The sequence below is a fragment of the Colossoma macropomum genome, unplaced genomic scaffold (assembly GCF_904425465.1).
Source record: "Colossoma macropomum unplaced genomic scaffold, Colossoma_macropomum, whole genome shotgun sequence".
Taxonomy (NCBI): domain Eukaryota; kingdom Metazoa; phylum Chordata; class Actinopteri; order Characiformes; family Serrasalmidae; genus Colossoma; species Colossoma macropomum.
Window position 1 is genome coordinate 27,270,517 of NW_023494805.1, and position 18,742 is coordinate 27,289,258.

The 18,742-nt window shown below is 40.5% G+C and overlaps 1 protein-coding gene across 1 annotated transcript in view; it reads right to left on the reverse strand.

Annotated features, from left to right (window-relative positions):
* The window catches only part of dnah2 (dynein, axonemal, heavy chain 2), a 211,978-nt gene extending 200,038 nt beyond the window's left edge, over positions 1 to 11,940 (reverse strand). The window contains exons 1-7 of the mRNA XM_036596629.1: positions 11,775 to 11,940; positions 8,644 to 8,809; positions 8,414 to 8,490; positions 7,209 to 7,379; positions 6,612 to 6,840; positions 2,204 to 2,314; positions 611 to 849 (exon numbers count right to left, since the gene is read on the reverse strand). Coding sequence (XP_036452522.1) covers positions 611 to 849; positions 2,204 to 2,314; positions 6,612 to 6,840; positions 7,209 to 7,379; positions 8,414 to 8,490; positions 8,644 to 8,797 — 981 coding nt within the window. The 5' untranslated portion in view covers positions 8,798 to 8,809; positions 11,775 to 11,940. The remainder of the gene's footprint in view (positions 1 to 610; positions 850 to 2,203; positions 2,315 to 6,611; positions 6,841 to 7,208; positions 7,380 to 8,413; positions 8,491 to 8,643; positions 8,810 to 11,774) is intronic.
* Between the last annotated feature and the right edge of the window lie 6,802 nt (positions 11,941 to 18,742).

An 18,742-nucleotide genomic window follows, 5' to 3' on the forward strand; every position in this document is an offset into this window, starting at 1 on the left:
TGTGATCCAGCATACTGCTGACTCTCTCCCTACAGCTCTAACCTTAAGAGCAGCGATTAGGTGGAACGGAGGGTCAATCAGCTCTGAACGTCTCATTATTTCAGTTTGACAATATTGATTTTCCAGGGCCTTCAGAGAGTGTATGAAATGGAGGCCTTCAGTCACTGGATCTCTGAGGGTAAGCGCTGCTTTAAGCTGAGTGCTTAGGATATGGCTAGGAGCTGCCCTTTAGCTAGGACCAAACCCAACCCAGACAAAACCAAACCTTATTCATTACATTATAAACCACAAATACAGGTTTCAGGAGAAAGGGCGACATCAGGCCTAGCACTAGGCATTCAGACAGAGCCGCCGGACATGGTCCGCCTCCCGATTTAAATGAGCAGCCTTGCCAACTCATCATAGTAATGCTCAAATGTGCTATGGCCTCATTTCCGAGGGGTGAGGAGAAGTTGTTCAGGAGCCGCCTATAAATCATCAACAGCGAGAGAATGTTCTTGTTCAGACCATTACCCCTGTGCATAGACCTGCTCACTCTCCCTGCTTCCTCTCGAACACACACACATACACACACATAATCACGCAAGTGCACACCCACACTCTTCTGTACCTGGATTTGCTTGGCTAGTCTGCAGAATGGAGGCACGTAAGAAGACTTGCAGAGCTGCAGTATGGCCTGAATGTGGCAGACTCCAGGTTTCTGGAGCTGCTGACTGATGCCAGAGAGGTCAGCACAGCGGCTCCTCCAGAAGGCAATCTCCTCGAGAGGACCAGAGCTGTCGCTCGTCTCTACTGTTTCCTGGGCATTCAACACCTCCTTTATCTGACGTGTCCAATGGATCATCACCACTGCAATACACAAAGAGCAAATCAGAGGGGAACTGCAAGGCAACAATGTCTAGATCTACAGTACTGTGCAAACATTATCTTGGCATTAAATATGCTTACGCTTGTAAAAACACTGTATATGATTAGAATAGATACAAAAAAACATACCTGCAGTACAAAGTAACTAGAACTTTTTGTTTTCAAAAGAGTAGTTGATATCTTGTGAGTCAGTTTAAAGGAGAAAGTTTGGTTACAGGTGTCTCCTGGACACCTCCAATTATCAGATGGATTTGCTGAATTTTATCACCTGATTAAACAATGAAATGTTTACTAGCCAAACCAGGTATTGGATGATAACTACAAATATTACCAGGCTACCCCAAGGAATGGATTGGAAACGTTTTAATGAAAACATACATAAAATTACTACTTGTGATGTTAATGTTTTTTAATTATTTGTGTATTTTTATTTACTTGTGTTTTTTTTCTGAACAAATAAATGCATAGTGACCTGATAAATATTTTTTAACCTAATTTTCTCAGGTGCCTTAAACTTTTGCACAGAGCTGTACATTGTGCAACTAGTGAGGCACTGATAGCACTTTTCCCTTCCAGTACAGATACTGATATTGATACCTGATCTTCAAGTGCTGATCCGATCCAAAATTCTCTAACCTCGTTACTTAATAGAAGCCTATAACTCCTGATATTTATGTTAGTCTACTTTTTAAATATTGTACTTTGGTAAAAGCATTGCTCTGGGCCACAAATAAAACATACTTAACTGAATGGATGCCATTGACTGGTTGGATAACTGGTTGGATTTGAATGATTTCAGAGCTATTAAAAGTCGTTGTGCTTTTTTGGCATCTTTAAATACTTGATTTAAAAAATATGTATTGAAATCCTTGCTGGTCGAGCTTTCACTCGAAATACTGGTGTTACATATTTTGCAGTGAGCACTTTTACTACTGCTTGTTGATACTGCCAGTATTTGAGCCGATACCAATGCAGTATTGATATCGGTGCTACACTAAACCAACAGTGCATTAGAGCATCCCTGCAGTAACTAACAGGTTTACAACATCGCTAAGCTATATAAAGAATACATTTCAGTCCTCTTTAGGATTAAAAAGCCTGAGGCAACTTGCCATCCTCACCCCCTTTGACATTACACTTTAATTGAAACTGGCTCCTTTGCTTTTCCTTAGTAGTCCCAAAGCATCCCTTTAACCCAGGTGCCTACCCTTGCGGGGCAATCCAATAACACCCATTTACCCATTTACATAACACTACTAAAGCCATTAGAATGAGCTAGAGTAAACTAGATCTTTAAAAAGCCCCCAGCCCTTGCATGTCCCTCAATGGCTCTTACCCTCCAGTCTCTTCACCAGCTCTTTGTCCCTGGCAGCCACCTCTGGGCTGTGCTGGAGGGCCTCCATTGGGATGTAGAGCACAGTGTTCCCCACGAGTTTAAACCTGGTATCTGTGGAGAACAGCATACAATACAACAATACTGTAATACCACGAAGTAACTCATGCCAAAACAAGAAATGCCTTTTCTCTGAAATACAGGGCTGTCAAAACTAAAATAAAAAAAATGACTCAAACGAGTTTCACAGCCCACTAATTGACAAGTGTATGGGCAATGTGTTCCAAGAGACCACACACTGCTCTGTGCAATAACACAGTACAATACAGCCTAATAATGCAACACATTATCACATCGTCGTTCATATTACACCTCATCGTTTACCGCATTACTGAGCAAATCGATTTGATATTACAACAGGTTTGCAGCCAGGGGAAATGTAATGATATGAAAAAATAAGAGAGAAGCAATAAAAGGTTTTTTTTTGTGCTGGTGTGGCATGCACGCTGTCACGAAAAAAGGGCTTATCATAGCTGTTCCCTTTGTTCTTTTCAGCAGCAGTTCACTTTCTTTCAGTGTTCCCTTCCTACTTCTCCACTGGATATCTCTACATCACCTACTGTGCCACTTGAACATTTAAAGAGTGAAAGGTTGATCAAAAAAAATGAACCGAGAGGCATGAAATATAATCATTGAAAGTTTGAAGGGCAGAGAGAGAGAGAAAGAGAGAGGGAGAAAGAGAGAGAGACAGAAGAAAAGGAGACAAAAAAAGTGCAAGGCATGCTCTGAGATGAAAAGATTAAAGCGAACAAGGCTGGAATATCAGTGCAGCTACCAGGCCTGCTGGCTCATTCTGCGAGGGTGGTTATGAACAAGAGAAATAAATAAGAGCAGAGCAGAGGAACACAATGACAGTGTTCGATTGGCCCTTACAGAGAGAACAAAGGCAAGCCAAGAGGAAATACAAGAGGGAGAAATAATGAGACAACACAGAGTACAGAGGCAAGTAAATGAGTCAGCTCACAGGCACCAACAGAAAGACTCGTACATGTAGGAGAGCAAGTGTGCGCGCATGTGTGTCTAATAGTGTGGAGGAGTGAGGGTTATGAGTAATAGTACAGCGTGGTGCTTTTGTTAGTGTAGGAGTGGGTTTACAATGTCTATATTTACTCTGTATACGTTTCCCTAAATTCCCTCCCTTTCAGTGAATGGGAGAGATTTGTTGCGTGAATCGAGGCCCCTTACCTCACTGTTTAAGAATGAATGGTGCTATATTGTTATTTTTGGATCAAGCATGATGAGTGAAATCAATATACCTTTGGGTCTATATCGACCATCTGCTTTAAAGCTAAATCATTTTTAGTACACTCTGCTTAACAACCTGAATACATCATCAGCGGTCATTGGAGTCCACTTTGTGACTTCATTGTTATTGCTTTAGTGAGTTAAAACAAAAATCAAAGAAACTCGCTCCACAGTGTTTACCCTCCAGGGCTGATTTGGCTGCCTTTTTTTTCCTCTACAACATTTCTGTAGCCTTGAAATGTATTTCTTGGACTGCAGGCATATTGACTCGAACATGATCTGCAGAAACACGTATTAAAGGGAGAGACATGAGATTAGGGAGAACTGTAAAAATTACCAAAATGGTTCTCTGATTAGGCAGGGCGCAGTGCAACTGTGCCTTTCTGCCCAGGTAAGAATGGTGTCTGATTTGTGGGCTGTGATTTGTGTTTACTCAGGGTGTGTAAAAGGTGACGTGGGTGTGCTGATTGGCATGATTAGTCTGATAATTGAACCATCACAGCGGAACAAAGTGCTGGGTGATTACCTCTGAATGGCTGGCAGTGCAGGGAGCCCTGGGCCTGTATTCATAAAGCATCTCAGAATCGCAGTGCCACCACTGGATCAGTTTCGCTTTCTTACGGCACAGTGATTAAAATCGGCACGAAGGGAATCTGATCCCAGATCAGTCGTCTCGAGGTGTTTATGAAATATGAATATGAGCCTCGCTCTGTCTACGTCGGCAAGAAAGATAAGAGCAGCCCTCTGGCTGCAATGTGAAAGAGCAATTCCAAAAGTCCAGTAAAGTCAATGTGAAGTCAGAAAAAGATCAATGGATTGCAGCCTGGCTGCCGACACTTCAGCTTCAGAAGCCAAAAAAAATTACGAGTGTGCAGTACAACCTGAACTGCTGGATGTTTTTTTATATGGATCATTTTCTTCAGTGAATAAACTGCGGTGTAGAAATGTTGCACATATGAAGTCCTAAGGGACACTTGAACTTGAAAAAAACTAGAAATGAAACTGTTGGCAGACATTCCTTTTTACACTGTACTTGTAGACACTGACCTTACCGCGAGGTTGAGCCAAGTGGCCATAGTAGTATTATTGTTCAGCAGCAATACTCAAATGGCCAACAGCAATATTATTGTTTTGTAATTAGCCTAGTATAGCAGACCCTTGTGTCATGATGATCACTTTATAACAGTGGTTTCAAATCCCAGTCTTGCTTTGCACACTTTTCTATATTTGTATTTTTGTGTCCAACATACCTGATTAAGTTAATCAGCTAATAATTCAGCCTTTCATGAGCTGGGTCAGGTATGTAAAAGCAGGGCATTTCCAGGACATTTCCTGACCAAACGTAGAAAAGGTTTGTATCTAAAATCTAAACCAAGGTGTGTGTTGACCTGGGTGATCTGATCCTAAGTGGACAGCAAGACATAAGTTGTTCACATCTGATATTTCCATGTGTCTCGAATGCAAATCCAGTCCAGTTCACACCTGTACCTACAGCTTATGATGTATCACCAAAGACGCATGTTAACGCCAGATGTGAATGGGGCCTAGGTTGGAGCAGAACATCATAGTTTCTGGATTCTGACATAAGGTGGACCCCCAGTAGCAGTTATGGGATCATGGCACCGCCATGCGGGAGTATGCAGAAAAGTAGTTCAAGATTGAAACAGCTGATCTTGAGAGTGCACAGCTGCACAAAGCGACAGTTTTGCTTGCATTGCGATTTAAAAATATTCTGTGCAAAGAAAAATAATGCACTCGCATGTGTGCCTCCTTTGGCTTTACACGGTATTAGGAACACCCAAAAAAAGCACTCTGTGGCCATTCTGTTGACACTTCGTCAGCATAATGTGTATGAGCAGTCAATGCCAGCTATGGCTTCCAAATCAAGATATCAAGAAAAAGTCCATTTGATTCGTACTGAATCAATGAGTTATTTTTGAGTCCCGATTATGCGTTATTGCCCAAGACAACATATCCAGGCATTCCCTTGCAAACACTACACATCGCAGGAGCTAAAAGAATACAACGGATTATGATCGTAAAAGTGAGCAATAGCTGTGTATCTATGTCTGACAGGGTTAATCAGTGTTAGCTTGACATTATCTTATGTAACGTGAGCACTGCTATGTTCTGGCGTTCTCTAAACAGCATTCATTGTTTAGCTAAAGCACAAGAGACCTAGACATAAATATGTGCATAAGTCAATCATCAATCAGTGTCAATAATGAATTGGCAATTTTCTACATTCGAAAATGTTCAAGGACAAAACTACAAAACTCATCCTTTACCTAACTGACCACCTGTGACAAAATCATGAGAGCGAACATTGGCATAGGGAGGTTTTTGCTATTTTTCTCTTATTCCTGCTATCCAAAGATTTCTCCTTTGCATGCTCTTCAGCCTCTTTCTCCTCACAATGTCAAGCTTCTAGAATGCTATAAATATTTTGCTTTTTGTTGCTGTTGTTACTACAACTATGAACAACGCAGTGCACCATAGCTATAATTTATCTTTCAGGATGATTTATTAACTAACTGTGTACAAACAGTGACTCTACGAGTGCCATTGTCGCCACTGTCATCGCTGCATTAACCGGTGGTATGTCAACAATATGGCAGCAGCGAAAAGTGTGATGTCGATTGAATATTCCTGAGGTTTAATGAAAGACAAAAAAGCCAATGAGTCCCCCCTCACCATCTATCGTTGCATCAGTTATTTCTAGGGTTAGCTTTAGAATTAGCTCCTTCGAAGGGGTAGCTTCTGTAACTCATACGTCCTCTTCATCCAACACTAAAACCTACCTACAGTGGATAAAAGATTTTCCTGGGTTGATTAACGTAAACATGATTTACAAAATTTCATTTTTGCTTTAAAAAGGTAGAAACTTTTCTCAGACAAGCACTGAAAATTTTGTAAAGGCAACCTGTTTTCAGAAAATAAAACATTGTGTTTTTTCAAATGCACTCCTCTGTGTGCTTCTAAATTTTCCTTTAAGCTGCTGAATTTGTTATCCTGCTAGTACAGGTGCTACAACCTAAAAAAGGAAAGCATACAGTAAAGTAAAAGTGTGCATGACCCCCCACTCAGAGGGTGCCGTGATTTGTACCTGTGAGGTTAGTGAGGAAACGGTGCATGTGTGCTGTGTAGTTGTTCTTGATGCTCTCTGGCCAGGCCGTACTGAGGGTGACCTGTGGCGCATGAATCCTGCTCATTAGCCTCAGCAGGCTCTCCATACCCCCTCCCCGCACTGTGCCAAACTGCACACAGCTCTCAAAACTGTCCTCCATAATCACAGACTCCTCCTCACGTATGAAGTAGGCCAGCTGCTCCACCACCTGTGAGAGAGAGAGAGAGAGGGATGTAGAAGAGGGAGTGAAAAAGAGGGATAATATTTCATATTTCACTAATGGATCACCAGAAGTCTCGAAACACGAATGAGTGATTGCTTTGCAGGCACTTCAAAACTAAAATGCCAGATGCACTGCAAACTGAACATAGTGGAAACAACCCTCCTTTAATCACTGATTGTTTCAGATTCTGTGATTATATGAAATCATTTTTAAAACTTCCTAAAAAATAACACCAAAAACTTTGATTTACAACGTATGAATAATTTGCAGTATCATCAGTCACTTGTGATGTACGACTGCTGCCGTGATCCAACACCAAATGTCACTGCTTCCCAGAATAGAGCTGGCAGTACCTGACTTGGCATGGCGTACTGCACACGCAGGCCAGCAAAGGGGTCGAGGTAGATAATGAGAATCCTGATTGTGCCGTCTGCGATGAACTTGTCCAGGGCTAGGTTATTTTCTTCTGACCAAGACGCCTCTGATAGACCCGTCAGAGCCACACGCTTTTTAAACAGCTCTCTCTGCAAAGTGCCATCGGAAAGAAAGAATCAGTTATGGACAGCAGTGATGCAGTGTATGATGGTAAATATCAATGAAAATGGGTCTATCAATGACATCTCTTTAAGCAGTAGTATCCTAGAGAAGATTTTGGCTTCAAATGTCAATACACATTTGTATTTTCCCAATAACAAAGTGACATTTATTCCATTAATATGCAGATTTAGCTTAAAACAGTCATACATTTATTTTTTCACAAGCACAGTAATTACACTTCATCTAACAGTATTGACCTCTGTCTATGAGCGTGCACTACTTTAATGGATGGCAGAATGATCTTATCCAGTTGTCTCTGCTCGCCAGCTGCCGTTTCTACAGGGACTCCCAGCAGGGGCCACAGGGTCACTGCATGTAAATGCCATTGCTCTTTTTTTCCGGCCAGAGGGCTATAATTAATTCTATCAATTCCATTGATGCAAAGGACAGAGTTTCAGCAGGTTCACTGACCCAACCCCTCCCCATCGCCCTATGCTTTCCAGGTTATTCTTCTTCCCTGCTGCTATTTCCTTAGGAATGGCATCATTTGTGAGCAGAGGTTATCTTTCCTGTTTAAGAAGCAGAGCAAAAAAGGAGCTCCACACTCATTTATGTGCATGCATGAGCCTGTGATGCAGATTACAATTCCACAACGTGTTTCCCCTTTCTGACTCTGACTGAGAGCAGCTGGCGAGGGAAAAAGCGATATTTCCATTGGCCGACCTGTGGGCATTTGTTGAATTTGTGTGATCAATGAGGCATAGTAAATGAAGATAGTCCAGGCAGAGCCTTTAAGGCTACAGTGTGTGGAGGAAAATGAATCAACGGTTCTCTCACATCACCAGAAGAACTCGGTAACACAGATATAAAAGAACTGATTAGTACGCCAGGACTCAAAAACCTTCGGCAAGAGAAATTATGAATTGCAGATTACAATCAGATAAGAATCACAATCAGTGTGAGGCAATTCATCAGTGACTGTGTTTAAAAGCCTCTAATTTAGCAAAAATGAGTGAATTACCAGGCCTTTGGTGTGTGAGTCCACTTCCTCTGGCACTGCTGAAATAAAATGGTCAGTGTCCTCTTCAAGCTCTCCCCCTAAACACACAAACATGCATGCGCATACACAAGAGAGCATGTTAATGAATGAGTCATACTTCATAACTGAGTGACTGTACAGATCATATGATATTATTAACAAAATGAGCAATGCGATGCAATATTTATACATTATTCAAAGATGTATCTTACCTACATGCCTTGTTTCTGAATCCTCTAGAAAGGACTCGTTCGGGGCTGGCGAGGTCACCACATTCTGGCCTTTTGAACGTCTCTTCCCTGAGCTGGAGTGCTTAGACTTACCAGAGGATGAGCGTCCAGTACGAGGTGTCATGAGATCAGCCATGGTGAGAGAGTGCTGCAGAAGAATGATATAACAGAAGGCTAAGAGACAGGAGAAGACTGGGTCGTACAGCATTGTATTAGTGCCACTTAAAGGGCCCATATCCTACATCTTTCATGTATTTTCCCTTGAGGTCCACTGAAAACATTTGTGTGGTTTTATGTACCAAAAATGGTCACAATTCTTTTTAACATGTCAATTTTTAAGCCCCTCTTTATCCCTTAGAATCAAACCGGTTGTTTTGCTACTGCGCCAATAACTTCATTACTTCAATATGAATGCGCGAACTACACTGCTGTAGGCTAAATAGGAGGATACTTGCAAATGAGTTTGATCTCATGACATAAAACAAGCAATGAATTCAAAATGTAGCATAGTTCCCACATATGGACTATGTGGACTGGGTAGTGAATGGTACACTTTGAAACTTTTAGAACACTCATATTGCACTTCAAATTCTTTTATTTAAAAAAAGCTAGCGAAATTTGTTTTTCCATGATATGAGCCCTTTAACTACATAACAAACAGTAATGGCTTAAAAGAATAAGGCTACCTAACAAGAACTAAAGTCAATCAAAAATCTAAATTGAACTTTTTTTCTACTTTGCTAGTTCATATCTCTGATCATATTAAACATGATTCATATACAATCCCAATTCCAAAAAAAAAAATCCGACGGACATGCATGACACTGTAGTGTTACTGTCACTCAGACATGGGCTTAAATGGGATCAACCAGATTCTCTCTGTCAAATTCCGTGTCGTATTGCCGAGTAATTCAGTATTCGGGAGCGTATCTGAGCTGAATATAAAAAAAAAAAAAAGAATTGTGTCTTTTTTCACATTCCAAAAAAGTTAGGACGCTGTGTAAAATGTAAATAAATGTAAATAAAAACAGAATGCAATAATTTGCAAATCTCATAGACCCATATTTTATTCACAATAGAACATAGAATACATATCAGATGTTGAAAGTGAGACATTTTACCATTTCATGAAGAATATTAACTCATTTAGAACTTGATGGCAGCGACATGTCTCAAAAAAGTTGGGACAGGGCGATGTCTACCATTGTGTAGCGTCCCCTCTTCTTTTAACAACGATCTGTAAACATCTGAGAAGTGAGGAGACCAATTGCTGGAGCATTAAGATTTCCGATTTACGTTTACTTTAATTCTAGTCAGCATGAATGCTGCAGTGACATCTTTAAGCAACTGAATCTCTTGGAATTTGACAGAGAGAATCTGGTTGATCCCATTTAAGCCCATGTCTGAGTGACAGTAACACTACAGTGTCATGCATGTCCATCAGTTTTTAACTTATGAGATTTTCTGAAAATAAATGACAGACTTGTATATTAAATATCCTCTCATCTTTCCAAATAAGAGGGGAGCTGATCCCAGGATGATGGCGAAGTAAGTTGTCCAACAAAACGAATCAATACACTGTTTTACAGTCCAGAATGCTTTATTGAACGCATCTCTAAGCAGGGGTCAGTGTTAGATTAAAAACAGTCTCACTAGGGAGTTTCCACATAGAGATTTAAATTGCTTATAATGATATATCATTTGTTACTGATGCCTAATTCCAAAGACACAGTTCTCCTTGTCATATAGTCTAGGCTAACTACAACTCATACCGGGGTGGTTAATTATCAAACTTTTCTTGTTATTCCAATCATGTCTAATCAGTCTGAGAGTATGGAGAAGTAATTTATCCCAGAAAACAAATGCAAGTAATCAACCTAAAACACACAAAAAAACATTTAGGCCAAAACAAAAAACAAATCTTAAAAAACAAAGATCAACACTTTGGGCTGATCCAGAGACCACAGTGCTGTGAATCCTAGTATTCTCTAAGAGTGGTTAAGTAAAGTACCTAAAACCAGCAAGAAGCACAGAGCAAAAAATAAATCTGTTTCATAAACAATTTATTTGATGCAGCTCCCGCCGTTTCAACTTTCAGTTGTCATCACTTGTGGCATCACTTAGATTATTGAAGCTTTGATTCACTTCGCCAGTTGTCACTTACTTGAGAACTGAATGTAATAAAGCAGAGAAGTTATTGTCGGAAAAGCTAAGGGCAGAGAGAGAGAGAGAGACAGAGAGAGAGAGAGACAGAGAGAGAGAGAGAGAGAGAGAGAGAGACTGTAATGAAAGAACATTTACTGTAAGCTGTGGAACTTCAAACTCCCTTTAGATCAGAATTGGGAGGTGGAGAAGTTGACATTGATCAATAACATTAATATGGGCCTGTGAAGCTCGGTGCCTCGGGCTGAGATGAAGTGAGTGAGTGCTGGAGTGACAAAACCAACACGGTTGACAGTGGGGGATTATTGTAGGCAAAGTATTGCAAGCATAAGCCATGAAAGCTTTGAAATGCAACGCTTGTGAGCACTTGCAGTGGATATATGGCTCTCTGTGCATTACGTTAATTGACTGATCAGTGCTACCAAGCAGAACAAACGCAGGCAGTCAGCTAAAAAGAGCAGGGTCATTAGGCTATGTCTATGACTTCTGAGTGCTGTTGAGATTTTTACATCTAGCAAGGTAGGCGTAATGTTCTCGTGGGAACAAAATAACGTTAAGAATACGTGTCAGGCACCCTGAAGTGACTTACTTTAAAGTTTGGGGGTATTATGGCTCCTCATTCATCACTGACAAGGGTCCCCGGAGCAAGATCCAAACCAATACCAGCAACACTAGTCACTTTCAAAAGTGCAACTGATTGCCCGTGATATGTAACTGGCTTTAAAGATGGCCAAGCATGGCTTTAAATTGAATCCCTTCAAAAAAGAGCTAGCTATAGGTCTAGGTTTTCACCAGATAACCTTTCTAACTTACCTAACCTAAACTAGCTAACTAACTAGGTTAAATACTGGGTTAGCTAACTAGCTAAGTTGCCGTTAATAAAAGTTGCTAGCTGCTAGTCTGGGTTGTGTGAAGGTAACGTTACTTAGCAACTTGGCAAGTTGTCTTACCTTTAAAGATGACAAAGTGAAACTCCGGATACGTCTCCAAAGCTGTACCTACTAGTACACACAAGAATACGACTTCTTTCGTGAATAAATGTTTTAAGTTATAACGCTGCCAAGCTTGTACAGAGTTTGTGAGCTAACGCTAACCTGTGTCTCTTTGGCCCAAAGTCTGTGTGCGTGTGGACACGTTGCTATAGAAACAAAGCACCCGGGCTCAGGGGAGCTGTTGACATTAGACACCTATTCTTTTCTTAGGGGTGGTAAAATTGCCAGAACGAAATAAAGATACGAGCAAAACATGTTGCCAGTAATCTATTTTTCCCGGTTCAGTTATCTAATCTAACATCTATACTAACTTTATTTTAAGGAGAAAAACTGTGCGTGTCTCACGTCTCTATTAAAAGGCCCATATCCTGCTTTATTCTTGTATTTTTTCCCCTTATAACGTCCATTTATAACGTGTGTGTGGTTTTCTGTACCAAAAACAGTTATAATTCATTTTTACATGACCATTTTACAACCCATGTTAATCTCTTAGAATTAAACAGGATGTTTACGGTATTGTTCCTTGAAGATCAGTGGATGTAAATGAGCTCTGTTTTGATAGGCCATGCCTTGGCTCTCGTTCAAACAGCAGTCCGTTGTTTTCTCTTTAAATTATTTGAATGAAAACAACAAGCCGTCACATTCAGTCCACTTACTGCAGGCTGACTGTGCAAAGTAACACTGAAACAGAAACTGTGGTGAGAGTATTGATTAATCATATGCCCGCCTCTGCGATGCTAACCACGTTATATCAGTAGGGATCGAATTAGGTTTATTTCAGAACATTGTTTTCGAGAACGGCCTTGTTTTTGCCTTGCATGACTGACTGAAGATGCCCAGTTGATGCTCCTAAGCACTGAGGCGTAGAGCTGATGAGAGTTAGCGTTAGCTTAGCGGAGAAAAGCAGGCCAGCGGGCATTTCTCTTCCTTTTCTCCTGAATGTAATCACAGGCAGCTACTTTGAACGCTGTTCAACAAAGGTGCTTAAAAACATCCTAGTACAAGAGATGGATGGATGGAAGGATAGAAGGACCTTTGGGGAAAAATGAATCAATTTCAGCCTTAAATTCTCTTGAATAATTTCTGGCCTAGTGTTCAAGAGTTCAAGTTTCTTCCATATCTATTTTGAGACCTAACATTTCAGTCTGTCTTTTTAAACCACTGTTCCATCTTCAGCTTTTAAAAGGAAATGGACTGCAAATGGCCAAGCACGGGTAGGACTGTACCAGGTAATTGACCCCTGAGAGTTTTCTAGTTCTCCTTCAGTGTAAGTACAGCAAGTGCAATGACACACAAGTCTCTGGGTGCAATTTTGCAGTGTCTTTTCCTTCGTCTTCAAAATCTGGGGAGGCGAACTCTGGCAAAAGGCCTCCCTAAGAGTTGAACTTTATGGTCGGATTATATGATCTTTTATTTAAATATGGGAGATTAAACATTAAACCTTCTAAGCCCTGTAGATGGAGTGAGTGCACTAGGCTCTGATAATGTCACTCAGTCAGCCTTCACCCCATAAGGCATCTCTCTCAATTAAAGCAACACACTCTCCCTCTCTTTCTCTCCCAGAATATTTGGATAGAAAGAGGACCCCTGGGGCTCTTTTCACATTTCTGCAAGTCAAATCTCATTTGCTAGGCCGACAACATTCTTACAACATTTCTTTGTACAGTTTACTTAATAGAACAACAGTAATATTATACGCTGTTTGAATTCAAATTTCTTATAATTAGAAAAATGACTTTCCCGGGGAGTTGTAAAGTTGGCACGAAGAAGGGGAAAATAAATCCGCAGTCTTACATTTGAATATGGATGTTAGCGTAATACCGTACTTGGCCTAATAATAAGCACTGATAATGTGGCCTAATGCTGTATATAAAGCTGCAACTTACAGTGTCTCTGTTCCTTGACAGTCTATTCAAATATATTATTGCATGCAGTAATCTTGATCATGCAAAAGTTATGTTCCCCTATGGAATTAATACCATTAAACACCATGAGAGTAAGAAAAGTGCTGAAGATACATCACAGAGATGTCACATTCACGATGATTAATAGCCTCAATGTCATATATAGGTATAATTTGTACACAGCCTATACAGTTCTATGCAAACATGAGGGTGCCCCTGGTCAAATTACATGTTTTGTTGATTTTCTAAGTGAAAATAAGTTAACGCCTCCTCTATGGAGAGCACACTTCTGCACATTTTAATGCACTAATATTGGTTATTTGCTGAATTTAACATATTGGGAAGAAATATAAAATGTGCCCTTTACAAAACCATCAGAAACCAAAAGAAACACTTTTCTATGTTTAGCAGGCATATGTTCAGAAAAGTTTGTTTTAGCCTAAAGCTTGATATTATGCTCAGGTTAACCCTGCTTAAGGAAAAGTTGCAATTAGTCCTGCAAATGTTTTGTAAGTTTACACATAAAGCCCCTGTGTTAAGGATAAGTTAATTGATCTATATGTCTACATAACCCATTAGTTTACCCAGGCCACATCAGCTGTAGTTCGTGAAATATTTACCCTGTGAATCTCTACATGCATTCAAACCAAAGTTTGTTTTAGCCTAAAGCTTAAAATATAACGTTAACCAAATGCAAATTAGCCCCACCCATTCATGCTGAAGCTAGGAGCCAGGACTGCTTTTTGAGTAAGGCCCAAAACAAGGCAGCTAATCAGAACAGAAGCCATTTACATACATCATTCTTAAAGATGCAGTAACAAAAACAGCCTGTTTAATTCTAAGCACCAGTTTCATTACCGGGTTTAACAAGCCCTCATTTACTTGGCCTCTCTGTTTCCCCTCGGGAGAATCCTCAATGCTATCTTAAGGCTGTTCCATTACTTTATTGTCTCAAGTGAAGTGTGGAAGAAGAGCCCTCAGAGAGTCGAGGGACCGAATACACAACTTTGGCAGCAGAACTTGCCCAGAAATCATTGTGAACTCACACAATTCCATTTTCAAACTTGAAAATAATGGCTGATTAAGCTGTTCGTAATCAGCAAACTGCTTTAAAATGCTTGATATTTCAAAACCATAACATTCAGTTAGACATGACTTGCATACTACTCCATCTGTTATACATGACTGCTGATAACATCACTTTACTCTGCTAGCTTGCTAGTTAGCATGCTAAAGGCTACACAGCTAACAACAACAAAAAGAAATGGCTACTACACAATGGTGCTACACTAAGTTTATAGCCAGGCAAAGCAGTTATTCACAAATTTTATTAACTGTATTGTGTTCAGACTTCTCGAAAAAAGTTGTGTGTCACAAAGTTTGCATGGCTAGCTGATAAGCTCAGTGAGGCTGACCTGCAGAGGGTAAGTCCGTTTTGTTTGAATTATCTGCTTTTCACTGTTTCCTGTTGTCCTTCGGCCTCCAGTGTAACGTAGGTGTGGCACACATCTAAAGCAGTGAGTTGAAGTGAGCCAGGGCACATTATAAAAAGTATTGAAACAGGTCCGAAGAGATAAAGAGAGGTTGGAAAATGCCCATGCAAAAGGAATTATGATTGTCTGCGGTACATAAACCCACACAATCGTCAGGGATAAGAATTAAAAATGCGAGAAAAATGCAAGGATGTGGCCCCTTTAAATAAGCTACTTTGCACACCAGTAGAGGTCAAGGGAGGCGAGAGGTGATTTGTTGTGTGCTACTACTGGCATCAGAATTAGAATGTTAGAACAGAAGTGAATAAATAACATGATAACGAATGCAGGCGGTGCAGAAGTAGCGGAAATGTGCCGGTCTGATGGCTGGTGCGTGTGGTGGGCTGGTTTAAAAGGCGCTGTGTGAGTGGGATGGGATGGAAAGGTGAGTCAGCAGGGGTGCTAATGCAGAAATGAGCAGGACTGATGCGCTCTCACTGAACAGCCCCAGGCTCTCAGACTCAGCCACCATATGTGTGCTTTGCCTCATCTCCCTTACACAGAGAACACACACTCACACTGTTCTACTCAGTAACCCTCTACTTATCATTTGTGTCCATATGCCTTGTAATTGGTAACTAGATTCTGACAAACTACTACAGGACCCCCAAATAAGTCGTACCTTTGTAAAGACAATTTGCGTACATTTCAGCTTGATCAGATACGCAGTGTGGTTTTATTTCATACTGTGTATTGGTGAAGGCTGCTAAGGGGATGGTTTAGGGTACTACAGCAGCATGCTGCAGAGATACCTCAGGGATGTTAGAGCTAGCTGAGGGATGTTATGTATTATCTGGGAACAGACTTGTCTCCAGGCTTAACCCTGGATGTTCTTCAAGCGTACAAATGTACAATGCATTTACACTTTCCTACGTTGAGGAGAATTTATCTCTTCCCTCTCCTTTAGTAACAAACATTGCTTGCCTCCAGAAATAATAATGTCATCTCAAAGAATCTGTGTGTCCAGAGACAGGCACTGAAGCATCCTACCGAAAATCAAATATAAAAAAAAACCCTCAAACGTTTTAATAAAACATAGTGGCGCAGGGACACTAACCCCTTTTTTTAAGATTAATGGCAGGGAGCAAGACTTTTTTCACTCGTTCATTTTATTTCTCAATAATTCATTTGAAGAGAGGGAAAACTAACAGGTTCTGCTTACGTATGGTGAAGACTAGCAGACCTTTAGAGAGGGAGTGAAGGGTAGGGAAGGACAAGCTTTAAGGGCAAACGCCTCCATTGCTTGCTAACGGCCCTTAATTAGTGGATTTTCTTGGATGCCTGAAGATTTACCATTACAGCCTGCCATCAGCTTCCAGCCCAATAGTCTGAATAAATGTTGTGAAGGGTCAGCTAGGGATACTGCACTTGCATGGTAGTTTATATCACTGCATTTGGGGTATTTTAAATTAATAGAGTGCTTTTGAAATGAGTATGAATAATCATTTCGCTATCAAATTCACCTTATCTTGCAATCATATTCATACAGAAATTAAAATTCTGTGCATAGCCATAACTCAATGTAAGAACGGCAGTGTTTGTAGGTCAGTCAGTTACATCTTGTTTGTACACAGTAATATTCATTGAACGTTGTTGATTATAAAAAAATAAATAAATAAAGACACAAACAGCACTCTTAATAACACGAGCAGATGAGCAGTCACAGAAACAAAAAGGTTTTAAATGTGATTCCTAACAACTCCAAACGGGCAAAGGTGTCAAGTCCGTGGCCGCCGTTGATCTGGGGAGGCATTAAAAGATTAAAAGGTTTATCGTCTGTCTGTGCTGTTGACAGCGGTTCCGAGTCATTAGCGTCATTAGCATTAAGCTGGTGCCATCAATAACAGGCCGGCTGAGCGATCTCTCTCCCCAGGAGACTGCTCCCAGAGTTGGGACCAGCTTGCCAGCTTAGTGCCTGACCTCCTGCAGCTCTTGATCTGGTTTGCTATAGATGTCCTAGACGATGATTGAATGAGAAAGAAAGAAAACATTGTTCTAAGCAGGGCTGGCGATGCCAACATGCTATTGTTATCATGATAAACTACCTCACAGTAAGACTGTCAATACATAAATGCCATAATTGGGTCTAGTTTTGGCTTAATGTACCTAGTAGCTTTTGAAAGCAATCACTGTTCACCACATCTTTCTCTGTTATTTTGCATGCCCATCTGGGATTTCCTCACACCACCATGCATCACACTTTCTCTCAGAGAACATGGACAAAACAGTTCCTTGCAGATGTTTACTTTCGATGTGGTCCACCGTGTGCCATCCTCTCAAAAAGTGGTCCCAAACACCACTTATTTTTAGCAAGCTTATCCAGTGGAACAAATAACTAATTGCTATTGCAAATTGGGACCACTTATTCAAATTTGACCTGTTGTTTTTTCAACATGAAGTAAATATAAATCAATGTTTTTTAACTAAAGTACTGGCTAAACAGTTGTTGCTGGTTAACAGTTAATCATTCAGTTGTTTTCATTTCTAACTGTAATATGCATTGTGTATCATGAAAATGTCTTCAAGTATTGTCATATTTTTTCTGCCTTGCCCACTCTTCCATGCAAAAGTTTGGTGACCCTGGTTAAATTATAAGGCTTGTTGACTTTCTAAGTGTAAATAAGTACATATTATCTACAGAGAACATACTTCAGCACATTTTAATGCACAATTACTGTTTATTTGCTACATTTAACATATTGGAAAGAAAAAATAAAATTGTGGCCTCTGCAGATGTCATGACACAAACTTAGCAAATTAATAGAAACTTTACACTAAAATTTGCAGAAAAAATGTGTTATTTTCACCAAAAAAATCAGCAAAACGTAATCTAACTAGGGTGTTCAAACTTTTGCAAACAACTGTATTTCCTATATGTTACATTTTTCATATGACATTATGTCAAGTTGACTGTGTGGTTTGGAAGCTGGTGCACTCTTGGTCTGGGTTTGGATAAGGATGCCACTCCTGAGAATGCCAGTGTCAGGCATTTATGCTGGCAGGGATCATGTTGCCTTGTTGACCGTGTATCCTCTTAGCATTTGTTTGTGTGTGGATCTGTGAGCGTGTGTTAGACACTGTCCTGTGTGTCTCCGTCCTCATGTAAGCGTCAGCATTTGTGCCCATGGCTGTCAGTGCAGTGTTCATGTTTGATAGTGACTGAGAGAACGAGTAGTGTCAGGGTGCCAATATGAGTATAAGTCAAAGTGACACACTCTGACAGAGATTCCAGAACAATCCACTGCCTATTGCACTAGAGCGAAAGTCTGTCTCTCTCAGTGGGGCCGTCAGTCAGTGCCTGCCCCGGTGTGCCCGTTTGTTACAATAATGGAGATGAGCTGCAGGTCTGGGCCAGGTGAAACTGTTCTTCTAGGTTTGCTTGGCTCGAATACAACACTTTACAATGCGCCTTTCTCACTTCTTAAAAAAAAAAAGTCTGGATTTGTGTCAAAAATGTGATCAGAGTTTTATCCAACTTTGCGATGGTTTG